An 18,359-nucleotide genomic window follows, 5' to 3' on the forward strand; every position below is an offset into this window, starting at 1 on the left:
TGTAATTGTTAGTTTGCTTACTGTAAGTGATATCTGTACTTTGTATGTAACCCCTTCTCATGTACAGCACCATGGAATCAATGGTGCTATAGAAATAAATAATAATAATAAAATTAGGAAAATAATAGGATACAATTGATGAAAGCTTCTACTCGCCTAGTTCAGGCTTCCTGTCCAGCACAGCTCTGTCCACCGCATGCTTGGGACTTCCTAGCAAAGTAGGAAGCTGATTACATCTCCTCTGCTCCAGTTCTGGGTGGCACTGGCATCAATTGTATTCGCATTAACTGCGTGCAGGGAAGGAGCAACGTCCGGGGCGCAGGCAGAGAGAGGTGTGTTCGGTGTCCGTGACTGACACTGCTCCCCTGTGTGCCTGTCACTGTGCTGAGTGCCTGCAGCCGGAGGAAGGAGACAGGTGGCCACAGGCATTCAGCAACGTCAGGGTTTTTTTCCTTTTTTTTTTTCCTAATTGGGTAGGCAAGTACATACTCTGCCTACCCTCATCTCGCCCCCTGCTCTTACATACTGACTGTTTTCTGCAGGACGTGAAAATCTCCACCTCGGCCTTCTTACTCCTGAGGATTCAGAGTCTTCGGATTAAAGCCTCCACAAGGAAGGACGTGTTTGAAGCAAACCTAAAAAGCGAATGTGAACTGTGGCAAATGATGATCAAAGAGATGTGGGCCGGCAGAAACATGGCCGACAGTCACAAGGTCAGCTTGCCAGTTTTAGATGGTCGGACTCCTAATTTTAAGCTCTGTATTAAACTCTGATACATATGTATTGTACCCAAACGCTGCCGTATGATATCAGATAATACTTACATTCAGACAATATCGTGCTCGCATTATATACAGCAGATTGACATTATCTATATCTATATCTCTATATATCTATCTATCTTTCTATATATATATATATATATATATAATTGCCCCTAATGAAATGGAGAGCAGAACACGTTCCTGCGGCTCGGAGGGTCTCTGCAGCTAAGGTTACTGGTGATGATGACCTCTGCTTCATACCTTTTACACAGGACCCTCAGTACATCCAGGAGGCGCTGACCAATGTCCTGCTCATGAACGCCGTGGTGGGGGCTCTGCAGACGGCAAAGTCAATCTATGCTGCGTCCAAACTGTCCTACTTCGACAAGATGCGGAATGAAGGTGAGGCCGACCTGTAACACCTGAAGGCGATGCTACAGTCTTAAAAGGGTTGTCCAGGATTAAAAAAACAACTTAGCAGCATTAAAAAGACAGAAACAAAAAACCCAGGGTAGTGTTGGACGTCCTGCAACATTAAATGGGTGGGAGCTGGTATATCTATGGACGGCGCCAATTCCATAGAAAGCAGCCTTGTTCTTCTAATTTGCAATGTTTTTTGCAATATATATATATATATATATATATATATATAATATATATATATATATATATATATATATATATATATATATATATATATATATATATATATATATATTTTTTTTTTTTGCAATCTAGATCTTCCAAAAGGTACCGTAATTTTTTTTTTTATATACATGAGCGCAGCCATGTCAGGGCTTCTTTTATGCAGGTCGAGGTCTAGTTCTGAATGCCGCTATTCATTTTTATTATCAAAATTTACTGAAAAATGAGAATAAAATTCTAAGTGGGGTGAATTGGTGAGTAATAAAAGATTCTGCAGGTTAGTACAGTTAATGTGATTCCTAATATATAAAGGTGTGGTTTTATTTTTTTTTGTAATATTTCACGACTACCTATTTATCTAGATACAATTTTGGGGTACATGTGACTTTTTGATGTTTTTTAATTCCTCTATTTAAAATAAGGCAGAGAAACAAAAAATAATAATTTCTGGCTTTCATTTTTTTTCTTTTCTTTGCAAAATGTACCACATGGGCTTAATATTATTATATTTCCAAAACTTTTATGGACATAGAATTGCTGCTGTGTGTTTTTCTTTTATTTGGATTCGGTAAAGAATGATTTGAACTTTTTTTTATTTCATTTAGTAATACCTTTTTTTTTTTTTTATTTTATTTTTCAAATATTTTCTTAACTCCCCTCCCCCCCCCCCTTTCCTCTCCTGTTCATAGGGGATTTTATAAACATTGCGGAATTATTTATCGTCTTACCCACCAGGTGTTCACGGTCCTTTCTTATGGTAACAATCTGCTTTGATCCACAGTTTCCACCATTCCAATGACAACGGCTGAGACACTGAAGCACAGGATTAACCCTTGTGCGGGGGAGACTGTCCCGCAGGCAGTTGATGTCCTACTCTACACCCCCGGTGAGTGTCTCTGACTGGGTCTCCGGCAAAAAAATTAATAAAATCAAACCGCTCGCAGGTGGCAATCAGTCTGTCTACATCCCCATTTGGAATTCATCATGAAGGGGCTTCTCATTGTGGCAAGTTATCACCATCCTCAATAGGTGAAAACTTGCTCATTGTTGGGGGTCCTAATGCTGGGACCCCTACCAATCCTGGAATGGGGCAATGACCACTCAAAAATAAAGCTTTACTAACCACAAAAGAACTATATTTTCTGAAAAACACTATATTGCTTTATAAGCAGCACATTGACATTGACCTATATACAGTTGTGCTCAAAAGTTTACATACCTCGGCAGAATTTTTACTTTCTTGGCCTTTTTTCAGAGAATATGAATGATATCACCAAAACTTTTTCTCCACTCATGGTTAGTGGTGGGGTGAAGCCATTTATTGTCAAACTACTGTATTTTCTCTATTTAAATCATAATGACAACCCAAAGCATCCAAATGACCCTGATCAAAAGTTCACATACCCTGGTGATTTTGGCCTGATAACATGCACAGAAGTTGACACAAATGGGTTTGAATGGCTACTAAATGTAACATCCTCACCTGTGACCTCTTTGCTTGTAATCAGTGTGTGTGCATAAAAGCTGAGTGAGTTTCTGGGGTCCAGACAGACTCTGGCATCTTTCATCCAGCCACTGACGTTTTTGGATTGTGATTTATGGGGAAAGCAAAAGAATTGTCAACGGAGCTAAGGGAAAAGGTAGTTGAACTGTATAAAACAGGAAAGGGATACAAAAAGAAATCCAAGGAATTGATAATGCCAGTCAGCAGCATTCACACTGTGATTAACAAATGGAAAATCAGGGGTTCTGTAAAAACAAAACCACGGTCAGGTAGACCAACAAAAATGTCCTCCACAACTGCCAGGAAAATTGTTCGGGATGCAAAGAAAAACCCACAAATAACATCAGCTGAAATACAGGACTCTCTGAAAACTAGCGGTGTGGCTGTTTCAAGATGCACAATAAGGAGGCACTTGAAGAAAAATGGGCTGCATGGTCGAGTCGCCAGAAAAAAGCCATTACTGCACAAATGCCGCAAAGTATCTCACCTACAATACGCAAAACGGCACAGAGACAAGCCTCAAAACTTCAGGAACAAGGTAATTTGGAGTGATGAGACCAAAACTGAACTTTCTCCTTCGCCTCATTGGGGGACACAGACCATGGGTGTGTGCTGCTGCCACCAGGAGGCTGACACTAACTAAGTATTACAAAGAAAGTTCGCTCCTCCCCTGCAGTATACACCCTCTGCTGGCTCCCAGCTAACCAGTTCTTGCTTAGTGTCCGTAGGAGGCACACAGACTGGTCTGCTATTCAGACCCGAAGAATCTTTTTACTTTTACCTTTTACCGGACGAAGGGGGCGACGGATTCTTTCATGTTCCGATCTCCCCCGAACCAACAACAGGCGAGCACGGGAGTTTCACCTCTCCGTATCCTCTCCTGCGACGTGGGAAGCCACTGCCTGAGCTGATTTTAGGGGCGACGGGCCCCTTCATGGGACCGATCTCCCCCCTACTTATCAGACGAGCACGGGAGTGTCACCTCTCCGTATCCTCTCCTGCGACGTGGGAAGCCGCTGCCTGAGCTGATTCTAGGGGTGACGGGCCCTTTCATGGGACCGATCTCCCCCTTATCAGACGAGCACTGGAGTGTCACCTCCAGTATCCTCTTCTGCAGCCAGGCCTATTGCCGGACATTCAGCCCTGCCCACCAGGTTTTACCCTCGGCTGTACAGAGGCACTTTACAATGTGGCGTCCGAGCAGCCCCCACTGCACCACCACTATTAAGAGCGGATGGTACAAGGAGGCGGACGGTTCCTCTCCTCCTCCCTAACAAACGGATGATGGATTGAGGTTTATCCCTACACCGTCCACGCTGCACAAAACAGCGCTGAAACCCACATCCGCGGCGGCTCCATGCCGGGACGCACAACGTTGGTGAGTGGATCCATCTTCAGAGGGATATCCATAAAGGCGCAGGCAGCCTTAGCCACTTTCCTGTGGCCCACCTCTCTGAGGTAACGCTCTGGCCGGCTACAAAAATTTAGCCCCTGGCTTCGGCCGATGTGTAGGCCGCATCCCGGAAGTCTCCTGAAACGCCCCGCTGGTGTCGCCCGCCTGCTACAGAAATTTAGGCCCCGGCTTGGGCCTATTCAGCATCGTGTCCGTCGCTCCGCCCCCCGAGTTGGCGCTTCTCGCTCTCTGCGAGATTTTATCTACTCTGCAGCTCACAGTGGCCATCTTGGTCCACCCGGCCGGCTCACACTGAGGCAACGATTTTTAGCATTAAGGGGGCACAACCACTCTACATCAAGGCATTAAACGCGCAAGTATTCTCCCTTCTTAAAGGCACATGTAGTATTGTCTGGTTTTAAAGGCGCATGTCCAGTATTGTCTGTTCTTAAAGGCGCAGGTCCAGTATTGTCTGGTCTTAAAGGCGCATGACCAGTATTGTCTGTTCTTAAAGGCGCATGTCCAGTATTGTCTGGTCGTAAAGGTGCAGGTCCAATATTGTCTGTTCTTAAGGGCGCATGTCCAGTATTGTCTGGTCTTAAAGGAGCATGTCCAGTATTGTCTGGTCTTAAAGGCGCATGTCTAGTATTGTCTGGTCTTAAAGGCACGTGACCAGTTTTCCCTGGTCTTAAAGGCGCATGGCCAGCATACCCTGGTCTTACGCACATGGCCAGTATGCCCTGGTCTTAAAGGCGCATGACCAGTATTCCTGGTCTTAAAGGCACGTGACCAGTATTCCCTGGTCTTAAAGGCGCATGACCAGTATTCCTGGTCTTAACAACACGTAACCAGTATTCCCTGGTCTTAAAGGCACATGACCAGTATGCCCTGGTCTTAAGGGCACATGACCAGTATGACCTGGTTTTAAAGACACATGACCAGTATGCCCTGGTCTTAAAGGAACATGACCAGTATGCCCTGGTCTTAAAGGCACGTGACCAATATGCCCTGGACTTAAAGGCACATGACCAGTATGCCCTGGTCTTAAAGGCACGTGTTCAATATGCCCTGGACTTAAAGACACATAACCAGTATGCCCTGGTCTTCAAAGCATATGACAAGTATGTCCTGGTTCTTAAAGGCACATGACCAGCATGCCCTCCTCCTAAAGGCACTAGACCAGTATACCCTGGTCTTAAAGACGCACGACCAGTATTCCCTAGTCTTAAAGGCGCATGACCAGTATTTACTGGTCTTAAGGGCACATCATCAATCCGAAGCTGGTCACCCTAACTGAGCTCTGGAGCCTTCGCCACTCATCCCCTAACCGCAACCCATGGTTTTCTCAGACCAAGAGATTGAATCCCTCTGTGAACCCTCTGTGGCTCGGAGTGCTCGCAGGACCGAGATACATGGTCCCTCTCCTACATGGGAGCGTCCGCTAGCAGGGGCCGCAAGTGTTCTAGAAAAACGTACAGGCGTCTGCAAAACGGAAGTTTTTCATTTCCTAATCTCTCCCCCATGATTTGTTGAGAACAACGCTGAATATGGATCGCATATTGCCTTGGATTGCAAGAGCTTCAGAAAAGGAGGGACTCTCCTATTTATACCATCAACAAATCGACGAGCAATTCACTGGACAGAAGCCGCTAAGTAGGTTGCCATACCTGGTCTGATTTTTATGGGCGACGGGTCCTTTTAAGGGCACCGATTCCCCCCACATCTTCAACAGACGAACACATGCAGTGTCGCCTCCATGTATCCTCTTCTGCATCCAGGCCTAATGCCAAACAACCTGCCCTGTCCACCCGGGGACCTCAACTCTGGGGATGTACAGAGGCACACATCTTTGGCGTCCGAGCACCCCCCTTTGTATCAATTTAGGGGATGATGCAAGAAAGCGGACGATTCCTCTCCACGTCCCTGTTAACAGAATGGTGGATCGAAGGTTCCTAATTTTCTACTCTGCACGAAGATGGCAAGAGGCCTGCTGGTTGCAGCCCCGCATTCTGCCACTTGGCAGTCTAACCGGGTGGAATTTCTTGTGGTATACCTACCAGTATCCCTGCCCGATGTATCATCAATTAAAAAACCACAGACGGTCGGATAGCAAATCTGGTTCGTTCCGTCTTGTGGCTTCGGGTTCAGCGCTCTACCCTTCTTTAGCGCCACATGATGTTGCTTGACCAATAGTCTCCTGGTCAGAGACCTTATCTACTTCAATTCAAATCAAATCTTCTGAGCGGGAGACTAACAAGGGATCGTATTTTTTCTACAGACCCATCCAGCAGTAGAAGCATTGTCCTGGACAGTGTAGATCTAAGGGATCTTGGTTTCACGAAGGAGAAAATGAAAAGTATGATCATTCCTGGACCTCAAACTTCTAACAACCTTTGGCAAGGCCCTCCTTTTTCAGATGCAGTTCCTCCGCTCAGCCATTACTTCAACAACAACAACAAAAAAAAAAAAAAGTGGAGTTTTCTGGCATCCTTTGACATTCGGTTTTCTTACCCTCACATGCCTACTTTTTTCCCCTCTACAATTATCTCTTCTCCTTTCCATTCGCGAACAGCATTTTCAAGTCACGACCTCGCCCTTCAGCCTGGCTACCGCACCACAGTGGTCGCAACGCTCATAGCAGTTGTCATGTGCTTCTTGCACCCTAGAAACATGGTCGTCCTGCCCTACTCGGTCGACTTTCTAGCCGCTCTACAAGGACTACGCTAAGTCGTCTATATCACTTGCAATACCCTCTCACTTGGGCTAGCAGCTAAACTTAGACAAGTTTTTTCCTCATTCCCAGCCCAGCAGATCCTCTTTGACGATGATCCTGCACAAGAGGGATGGTAATTCTCTCTCTCGAGTCAAGGTCGTGGCCCTTCAACACGGAGCTTGTGCACTTGATCACTCATTCCCTCGGTTCATTCAATTAGCTAGGAGGGTTCTGAGCAATAAGACGAAAACGGAAGTAGTTTTCTTTTGCTCCGCTCGTTTTCAGCAAGTCAATCAGGCTTTCAAAAGGTAGTCTCTAAGCTCCTTCCTCATCCAGAGCCTTCTTCTGGTCCAATGGTTATTAGGGATACCAATGCCCGTCTTCTTCTCCCGATCATTTCTCTGGGGATCCGAACAGTACGGCTAATCCTACAGCAGGTCCACTGCCCTTAGGCGGGTCAACCATCCGTCTTCAATTTGGATAATGCCACGGCTGTGCCATACGTCAATCATCTCGCAGGTACCCACAGTCAAGCGCCATGGCCGAGGTACCTCGCACTCTCTGATGGGCCGAGATCTATCATTCGGTGATCTCAACAGTACATGTCCCTGGAGTAGAACACTGAGCGGCTGACATATTCAGCCGTCAGGGTTTTCTCCTCATGTGAGTGGGAACTTCACTCGGAAGTCTTCCTTCACATCTGCCTTCACTGGAGTACTCCAGATGGCGTCCAAGCTGAACGCCTATGTACTCCAGTTCATGGTTTGGCTTCAAGATCCAAGTCCATCGCAGTGCATGCTCCGTTTCTTCCACGGTACCAATTTCCATAACTCCTCTTCCACTACGTCTTGAGATCTTTTTGGAAGCAGAAAAGGCCCCCAGTGATCCCGGGAGACCCGCACTGACCATGTCAGGTTTTCTCGCTTGCGGTACTAGTATTTCTCCGTCTTATTTCGTCAAAACTGGAAATATGGACCTTCTCGCAGGGAGCCTTCACCTGTAGTTCTTCCCTACCGCGTACCGTTAGATCTGGGGGACCTTAATGGTCCTGGGGATCTTACAGTAGACTCCTTTTTCGATCCAGAAAGACTTTACTATCAGGGAACGTCACTCCCCTTTTTTCTCTGCGTTCTTGTCATCCTGATGAGTCTTCAGAGCTTGCCACTCTGTTCCTTTCAGTCTTTTTTCCTTATTACCATCAATGCATCGTTGCCCTTAAGCCATCCCCTTCCCTCGTTGCCAAGGTGGTTTTGTATTCCCACTGTTTCAGGGGCATCGTCCTCTCATCTCTTTCGGCTCCAGTCCACACAACGGAATGGGTTCTCCTTAATCTGGAAGAAGTGAGTGCTCCAAGTGGGTACGTATCGAGGACGGCGTCCTTCCGAAGGTTGGACACTTTGCTTGGGCTTCTCGATGGTAAGTAGGCTTCCCGACGGTCACAGGAAGGGTTTAGCCGTGTTCATCGGCCACGTTAGCCTTGTGGATTCTTTTCACCATCCAGGAGTCCTTCCGTGCTAGATGTCAGCTTATCTCCCTGTCTCAGGGCTCTAGGCACCAGGCGTCGGCAAGCACGACCGCAAGCTTGCGAATTCCTCCAGTCCGCATGCATTCTTGAAGCACTATAATTCACACACTTCCACAGATGTGAGTCTGGGCAGGCGGACTTTGCAGGCCGCCTTGGCGCACTTGTAAGTAGCGGTTACACGGCCTGATCTGATGTTGTCCCCACCCAGGGACTGCTTTGGGACGTCCCATGGTCTGTGTCCCCCAATGAGGCGAAGGAGAAATAGTGATTTTTGTGTACTCACCGTAAAATCCTTTTCTCCGAGCCATTCATTGGGGGACACAGCTCCCTCCCTATTATTAGTTGTATTTGTTTTTATCATTTGATATGTTATACTCTCATATATAATGTGACATGCTATACGCTTATATGTTGTTATTGATCTTCTACTGCTTTTGCACCGAACTGGTTAGCTGGGAGCCAGCAGAGGGGTGTATACTGCAGGGGAGGAGCTAACTTTCTTTGTAATACTTAGTGTCAGCCTCCTGGTGGCAGCAGCATACACCCCAAGGTCTGTGTCCCCCAATGAATGGCTCGGAGAAAAGGATTTTACGGTGAGTACACAAAAATCCCTATTTTTGGCCACAACCATAAACGTTACATTTGGAGAGAGGTCAACAAGGCCTGTGATGAAAGGAACACCATTCCTACTGTAAAGCACGGAGGTGGATCGCTGATGTTTTGGGGATGTGTGAGCTACAAAGGCACGGGAAACTTGGTCAAAGTTGAAGAAAAGATGAATACAGCACGTTATCAGCAAATACTGGAGGCAAATTTGCAATCATCAGCCCGGAAGCAGCGCATGGGACTTACTTGGACGTTCCAACATGACAATGATCCAAAATGCAAGGCCAAGTCGACCTGTCATTGGCTAGAGCAGAACAAAGTGAAGGTTCTGGAGTGGCCATCTCAGTCTTCTGACCTCAATATCATTGAGCCTCTCTGGGGAGATCTCAAGCGCGCAGTTCATGCTAGACAACCCAGGAATTTACAGGAACTGGAGGCTTTTTGCCAAGAAGAGTGGGCAGCTTTACCATCTGAGAAAATAAAGAACCTCATCCACAACTACCACAAAAGACTTCAAGCTGTCATTAATGTTAGAGGGGGCAATACACGGTATTAAGAAATGGGGTATGTGAACTTTTCATCAGGGTCATTTGGATGTTTTGGGTTGTTACTATGATTTAAAAAGAGAAAACACAATAGTTTGACAATAAATGGCTTCACCCAACCACTAACCATGAGTGGAGAAAAAGTTTTGGTTTTATCATTCATATTCTCTGAAAAAAGGACAGGAAAGCAAAAATTCTGCCGGGGTATGTAAACTTTTGAGCACAGCTGTATGTAATATCTAATTATTCTCATGTTTTAGTCACCAATTTACCCCCCAAACACAATATTCCAGCACCAAATAAGCCCCTGCAATATTCTGGGATTTCGGATCTGCGGAATAGGAGGCAGATAATCCAATGGTGACCACAGGCTGCACTTCTATCTATGAGAGGATTTCCTCTGCCTTAGGGTACCGTTACACAAAACGATTTACCAACGATCACGACCAGCGATACGACCTGGCTGTGATCGTTGGTAAGTTGTTGTGTGGTCGCTGGGGAGCTGTCACACAGACAGCTCTCCAGCGACCAACGATGCCGAAGTCCCCGGGTAACCAGGGTAAACATCGGGTTACTAAGCGCAGGGCCGCGCTTAGTAACCCGATGTTTACCCTGGTTACCAGCGTAAAAGTAAAAAAAACCAAACCGTACATACTTAAATTCCGGTGTCCGTCAGGTCCCTCGCCGTCTGCTTCCCGCACTGACTGAGTGCCGGCCGTAAAGTGAAAGCAGAGCACAGCGGTGACGTCACCGCTGCGCTCTGCTTTTACTTTCCGGCCGGCAGTCGGTCAGTGCGGGAAGCAGACGACGAGGGACCTGACGGACACCGGAATGTGAGTATGTACGTTTTTTGGGGTTTTTTTACATTTACGATGGTAACCAGGGTAAACATCGGGTTACTAAGCGCGGCCCTGCGCTTAGTAACCCGATGTTTACCCTGGTTACAAGCGAACGCATCGCTGGATCGGTGTCACACACACCGATCCAGCTATGACAGCGGGAGATCCAGCGACGAAATAAAGTTCCAAACGATCTGCTACGACGTACGATTCTCAGCAGGGTCCCTGATCGCTGCTGCGTGTCAGACACAGCGATATCGTATGGATATCGCTGGAACGTCAAGGATCGTACCGTCGTAGCGACAAAAGTGCCACTGTGTGACGGTACCCTAAGTGTCTCAAAAGTTCTTATTCTTGATAAGCCTAATGACTGATACATAGCAATATCTGGAGATCTTCCAGGACATTGGAGATCGCACAACAACCTCAACGTTAAGATAAAAGCGTGTTCTATAAAACCACTCAATGTGGCTGCATTCGCTAATGTATGGTTCGTGGTGGATCATTACGTTTCTCTTCTAGGACAACTCGACGCCTCGCTGAGAGACGACTGCCCCAAACTGTGGTGTGCCCTGGGCGAGGGAAAAGTGGTGATATTTAACGCCTCCACCTGGTCCATCCAGCAACATTGCCTTAAAGTGGGAAGCGCCAAACTGGTGAGCTGATAGCAGAGATGGGCGCAGGGGGACATACTCCACTTATAAGCACGGCTGTACTGAATACGGAGCACAGTTTCATGTTACAGCTGTACTGAATACGGAGCACAGTTTCACACTACAGCTGTACTGAATACGGAGCACAGTTTCCAATGTTTTGCTTCACTTACCTTGGTTCTAAAATGTATCCTATCTACTCCAGTCACATCTAAAGCTGCACCAACCATTCTGCTGCCTCTCGCCGGCAGCAGTCCGCCTGTGCGTAGCTCATATAACATATTACCCCACACATTCCCGTTGCTTTCCGCAGGCATTGAATTGGTGATTGAATTGTGAATGCAGCTCTGGTTGTGACTAGAGTAGAAGACATTTCACTTTCCGAACTCACATGATCCTGTTTTTATGCCTTTGATGAAACCTGTGTCTCCCCCTAGAGGTGCATGGTGGGAGTTGAGCAAAATCAGGTGTGGATTGGATCCAGTGACTCAATGATCTACATCATCAATACACACAGCATGTCCTGCAATAAACAGCTGAACGACCACCAGGGGGAGCTAGTGGACATTGTCATGGATGGCAGCGACAAGCAGAAGAGGTGAGGAGCTCCCCCTGCTTGTGTTATGGGGAATTACACCCCATTTAGAAGCTTACTACACATTTTACTACAGAGTTTCAGCAGCTATTTTATCTCATCATTTTCTAGATCTCTGCTTGCAGAGGCTAAAATATTCAGAAAAATGATTTGCAGGACCCTGATCCAGCAGCTGCATTCATAGTCTATGGCCGCTGAACAAGAGATGTGCAAACCTCCTCGTACCTGCCGGTATCTGCAGCGCCTCTTATTAGTAGGTGACGTCATGGTTGCAGTGCAGCGTCCTTATAAAGTCACATTGGACTTATTAATCAGAAGACGTGCTGGAGATGCTGGCAGGTTTGCAGGGCTTTGGTCCAGCGGCCACGGACTACCAACCTTTTTCAGAATAAACCAAATTCTCTCCAGAGCTGAGGGTTTGTATCCAGTCTGATACTTTTCCTGCACTGATACATTGTAACAAACTAGCAATATTATACGTGAGCACAGTGTTACATCTCCCTTTCTCCGTTGTGGTGTTTTATAGTCTTGCGTACTCCTGTAGCACAGATGGGAGGGTCCTCGTGTGGGACGTCAGCACCCTGAAGATTCAGCACCGCTTCCAGCTTCAGCATCCGGACATTACGTCTATGAAGCTGCACAACGATCTGCTGCTGTACTGTGAGTAGTGCAGGGTCCGAGACCCCCGGAGCCACTGCTGCTGTGCACTTATGGGGGGTCCTCTTATTACAATGCTCTGGTGCGATTTGGAGGCTGCTCCTTCCATTCTCTTACCGGGGAGACTCGAGCTCTGCAAGGTTCACTCATAGACTCTTGCTAGGAAATTGCTCTTCTACCTTTTCACGTCTGTTTTTCATTTTTTCCTCCACTTCTGCCAAGAGCCATATGTAACTTCTTCATTTTTATTATTTTTCCGTCACTATAGTCGTGTGAGAACGTGTTTGGTTTTTTTTGTTTTTTTTTAATTGGACAAGTTGTACATCCAAATGGCAAAAAAAGTGCAATTTCACAATAGTTTTTTGGAATTTTTTATTCGCCATGTTCACTCTATGGTAAAACTGACCAGGACATACGATTCCTCAGGTTAGTACGAGTACGCAGATACCAAACGTATCGTTTTCTTTATTTAAGTGGTGAAAAAAACCTCTGAAATTGTATGAATAAAGTTTTTGCTTATGTCGCCATTTTTCAGGATCTGTGGCCAGGTGAGGGTTTAGTTTTTGTGCCGAAAAGTGACATTTTATTGATACCATTTTGAGGTAGACACAATATTTTGATCGTCTCTTTTTGTAATGTTGCAGCGGAGACCAAAAAACTGTAATTCCGGAGTTTTGATTTTCTTTTTTCTCTTTACTACTTTTACCAATCTGATTAATTTTATTTTATATTTTGATTGAACATTTCTGAATACAGCGATACCAAATATGTTGTTGGTTTTTTTTTTTTAATTATTGTTTTATTTTCAATGGGGCAAAAAGGAGGGTGATTTGAACTTCATGTTTTTTAGTTGTTTTTTTTTCATATTTTTAAAAACTTTTTTTTTTTTAACTTTATTTAATGGTTTTCCTTAGGGAATTTAAAGCTGCGCTCATCCGATCGCTTGTGCTATATACATGAGTATGTAGCAGAAATCGCGATCTGCTATGAATGCCGGCCGGCAGACCCCCGCCTGTCATGCCAACCTATCGGCGTCCTGCGATCACGTGATGGGGCGTCATTCCCTGTTAAATCCTGCTGTCCACCCGCGGCTGTTAAAGGCACATGACAGCTGATTCAATCAACAAAGCTGTTTGAGGGGGATCATTTCTGGTGGGACGAGATATAGTTTAGAATCTCAACATTTATTTTACCATAAAATGAACAGAGAAAAATTCCAAATATAGTGCAGTAGTAAGAAAAAAATAATGTAATTCCACATTGTTTTTTGTTCATTATTCAAGACCCGGTTTCATGATTGTTTTCAAGTCAGTGCAGTTATGATATGTCAAATATAAATATTGATTTATTTATTTTTTTTTATTAATTTACTGGCTTTAAAAAAACTTGGTTTGTGTCTCAAAGACCCATAACTCATTTATTAATTTTTTTATTGGTACAAATTTGAGGTACATATGATGTTTTTATGTTTTATTACATTTTTTGGGGGCGGCGTGATGACTGAAAAAACAAACCATAAGAACACTGCAATTTTGGTCCCCCCACCCCCTTTTACTGCATTTACCTAATGGGATAAATAATTGCATAGATCTGACTTTTTTACAATGCAGTAATACGGGATATTATTATTATTATTTTTTTAATTATTATTTTATCTTTGTCATGGGAAAAAAATAAAATATATGCTGTAATACAGTCATGACACTTTAAGCACCTGCTGTGTGTGGAGCTGCTCATCTCCTAAGCCTTTTTTCTGCACAAAGGGGTTAAAACAAAGCCCAAAATCCGCTGTATGAACTGTATGAATGTAAAGCTGACAAATGAATATCTTGCTGCCTGCAGTTGCCACTAGGGGGAGCACTCCGTATACACATTTATAAAACACCCATTATAAATTCCTCCTCCAGTGAGCTCCCCCTAGTGGTGGCTGCACATAAGACGTTAAAAGATTTTTTTAAAAAAAATTTTTATGCAGAGGATTTGGAGCTCTGTATCAGGAAGTGGGAGCTTTAACTGATATAAAAATGTCTTTACCTTTTCTTTTTTAACCCTTTTCAGGTACAAAAGATTTAGTTTTTGTAACCAACAAAAGAAAGGACTACTGTTTAAAGCTGGAAATTACAGAGAACCTGCGGAAAATGAGCTCCACTTTTTACGCCATCCAGCTCTTCCCAGAGGTGCGGCACTGGATACGCCACGTACGTGGGCATGGGCCTGTGTAATCTAGTGGTCACTGACCTCTTCATTATTTCTCCGTACTTAGAAGTCCCAGCTGTGGGTGTCGTGTAAAGGTGGCAATGAGGTCTGCGTGTTCGACACAAGGGAGTTCTCCAGACCCCCGCACAAGATCCTCCTGCAGGACTGCGCCGTCATCACGTGCATACTGAAAGTGAAACAACAGGTACTAAGGGGCCGATTCCCCGCAGGTGGAGGTCGTAGAGGTGCTGAGTATTTGGTGATCAGGTTATAGTTGGGGGTCAGCAGCTGCAGGGGCCCATATACCCCAATCATCTACACATCACTTGTTTTGTACTTAGCCAATTGATTAAGTACAAAAAGTTGCACAGAATTAGAAAAACAGCGCCACACTCGTCCACAGGTCGTGTCTGGTATTGCAGCTCACCCTCATATTGTTTTCAGTGGAGCTGAGTTGCAGTACCAGGCACAACCCACGGACGCGTGAGAGGTAAAAAAATGTTTAAAATATACAATAAATAAAAAAATGTGTGTATACATATATGTATACATACGTATATATATATATATATATATATATATATAATTTCACCACCGTTTTCCACACCAAAAAATAAAAATGTACACAGAATATCCCGCCAAAAACCCCCCATATAATCCAAATGTATGTTCGCCAAAATAATGATAATAAAGATTTAAAAAAATAAACCCCCGCACTGCTCCATCTGCCCATAACGTCAAGTTCTCCAAAAATGGTGACAAAAAACTATTTTTTTTTAAGGAAATTCAGCTTTTTTTTTTTATTATATTGAAATATAAAGGAACCTACACGTGTTTGGTTTGGCCGTGTTCTCAGTGACCTGGAAAATCGCGCTGCCGGGTCACTTTTACCGCACTGTGAACACCATGAAATAAGATCTAAAAATCAATGATAGAATTGCAATTTTTTTTTTATTCATCACACTTGGAATTATTTTCCCATTTTCAGCACATTTTTCGATAGATTTTGGGGGAATGTGTTAGGAAATATCGACGTCATCGGGAGGTGGGGGTCTTCTATTGGGACCATGAATTATTCCTGCTCATAAATATCCCCGGCTTCGTCTGATGTGTGTAGATCTATGTGATCAGCTAGGTGGCCGGCACCATGGATGGAGTCCTCCCCTTAATAAGGCTTCCTCTGTCTCTTCACAGATCTGGGTCGGCAGCAGGGGGATATCACAGGGAAAGTTGAAAGGGAAGATCTACGTCATCGATGCAGAGAAGAAGTCGGTGGAGAAGGAGCTGGTCGCTCACATCGATGTAGTGAAGTCCTTGTGTTCTGCAGAGGACAGGTACGTCCTGAGCGGGTCCGGAGATCAGGACGGAAAGGTGGCCATATGGAAGGTGGAGTGAAGCCATCAGATGGTCACCTTCCTCTTATGACGTGAGCGGCCCAGGAGATGCAGCAGGCTTGGAGTTTTGGTCAAAAGGTTCTTGGATTTGGTCTTCTTGGTGGAACCACGAACACAACTGAGAATTGGGTATCCAGGATCAAAAACTGGAAAATGCCCCTAATTTCAAGACCATGGAGTAGTTGGACAGCTTGTACCTTGGGAGGCGAGATCAAGTCCTCGGTGCCTGAATTCTGACTCACCCCATGATATAAGGGAAAGTCAAGACCCAGTGACCAAACTTGAGCCATCGTGAAGGGGATGTACAACGTCCTCAGGAGAACCACCGTGAAGGGGATGTACAACGTCCTCTGGAGAACCACCGTGAAGGGGATGTACAACGTCCTCTGGAGAACCACCGTGAAGGGGATGTACAACGTCCTCTGGAGAACCACCATGAAGGGGGATGTACAACGTCCTCTGGAGAACAACTGTGAAGGGGATGTACAACATTCTCTGGAGTACAACTGCTGCTAGTGAGCCAGGACTGAATCCATTACTGCCCCCTACAGACTGGGACGAGTAATTACACTAATCAGTGGTATACGAGTGTATATATTATATCTGTATATTGTGCCTTGTGGGAAGAGGAAGGGCTTATTTATAAATGGAGACTCTCGTTACACATGGTTGAGGGTCTCCCTGAGACCCTTTTGTTTTTTATGACTCCAGGGAAGGATGCTGTAAAAGATGCTAACGGGTCTTAGGCCTTGGAGGTGTCGTATTTAACCCTTCGTACTGGACAGATCACCCGGCACAATCAATAAATGATGTACAACCGATCTATCTGTCATTTCCATTCTAGAATGAACCATTCCGTTACTAATTTCCGCACTACGGATAATTCCTGTAGTTCGCTGCTACCTAGAACTGTAGGTGAACCAAAAATATTATTCTGCATCTCAGCCCTGCTATATCCAGATAAGAAACTGCGCTGCACAATCTCGGCTCTGCTACCTCTGCCGGTCTTAGATTTGCTGCGTACGACAATCTGAACTCTGCTGCTTATTGGAGATGGAAGATTTGCCACATACAAGAGCATCCGATCTTCTGCATCCAAATAGTTTAACCACAGCAGGATTTCAGTAATTCGGCTTCACTGCACCGGACAAACTCTGCTCTGCTACATCTCTGCCGCTAACTTACGAGTGTGACACACTCACAACAAAAGAACAAAGTATTTTTGCAATGTGTATGGTGATTTTTAAATGAACCAAAAATGACGTCCACAAGGTGCCACGTTAGATATCGGCGCGGGAAGAAGGGGAGAAGCGGAAATCGCACTAAACATAACCAGCAGAATGGAGGCCAGCATTCACACCTCCGCTCCATTCATTTAGGTATGAGCAATCAATGTTCCTACAGCAGGGATGTTTATAATTTAAGATTTTATTTTTTTTTTGTTAAAGTTACAGAACTATTTATTTTACTGATGTACTTACTATGTTTACATGAGATTCCCAAATTATGAGGTTTATGTTAGTGTGTTACCAGCCTGTGACGAAACCAAAGATTGCAACAATTAAAAGGGGAAATCCAGCATAATTCATTCCCTCAATAAAAGTATGGCAGTGCCAGAAGGTTTAAGACATTTAAAAGAGCGCCATAGTTCACTTTAGGCTGTGCTTCCCCTTTAATTATATGATTTAGTGACCATTGACGCTCATCATGCATTACCACGTCTGACCATTAGATGGCGATGTAGAACCGTGATTAAGCCCCAGTGTTCAGTAAGACACTATCTATAATAAATGCTGCTACTCTGTATTCTTCTTTTTTATGATGTACTGTCTCTTTAAAATGTATTTTTTTTCTAAATTGTCGAAATCAATCAAGGGACTTAAAATTTAATTTTCTAATAGTAATTTATACTAAATGTCATCACTTGTATGATAAGACGTTGTACATAATCCTTCAGACGGTGAATAAATGCGTTTGAGACGTTCGCATTTTTTGTTTATTTTCTTGAATTAATGAATAATCCGGCACTGGGAAGAATTTACTAGAAGCACCAACAAGGTCGCACCCATGGCACCGGCGCCCCATTTCCTCCCGTCCAGCCACCCTCGTGGCAGGTAGATGTGACTGGACCCTCGTGGCAGGTAGATATGACTAGACCCTCGTGGCAGGTAGATATGACTGGACCCTCGTGGCAGGTAGATATGACTGGACCCTCGTGGCAGGTAGATGTGACTGGACCCTCGTGGCAGGTAGATGTGACTGGACCCTCGTGGCAGGTAGATATGACTGGACCCTCGTGGCAGGTAGATGTGACTGGACCCTCGTGGCAG

At 44.8% G+C, this 18,359-nt stretch overlaps 1 protein-coding gene across 2 annotated transcripts in view; it reads left to right on the forward strand.

Moving 5' to 3' along the window:
- Positions 1-18,017, forward strand: part of DENND3 (DENN domain containing 3) — a 59,730-nt gene extending 41,713 nt beyond the window's left edge. For both annotated transcript variants that reach the window (XM_077271312.1, XM_077271313.1), the window contains exons 15-23: positions 543-713; positions 1,037-1,166; positions 2,191-2,295; positions 11,057-11,190; positions 11,625-11,785; positions 12,309-12,442; positions 14,498-14,616; positions 14,703-14,840; positions 15,830-18,017. In XM_077271312.1, coding sequence (XP_077127427.1) covers positions 543-713; positions 1,037-1,166; positions 2,191-2,295; positions 11,057-11,190; positions 11,625-11,785; positions 12,309-12,442; positions 14,498-14,616; positions 14,703-14,840; positions 15,830-16,030 — 1,293 coding nt within the window. In that variant the 3' untranslated portion in view covers positions 16,031-18,017. The remainder of the gene's footprint in view (positions 1-542; positions 714-1,036; positions 1,167-2,190; positions 2,296-11,056; positions 11,191-11,624; positions 11,786-12,308; positions 12,443-14,497; positions 14,617-14,702; positions 14,841-15,829) is intronic.
- Positions 18,018-18,359: the final 342 nt, after the last annotated feature.

Source organism: Ranitomeya variabilis, chromosome 6, assembly GCF_051348905.1.
Source record: "Ranitomeya variabilis isolate aRanVar5 chromosome 6, aRanVar5.hap1, whole genome shotgun sequence".
NCBI lineage: Eukaryota > Metazoa > Chordata > Amphibia > Anura > Dendrobatidae > Ranitomeya > Ranitomeya variabilis.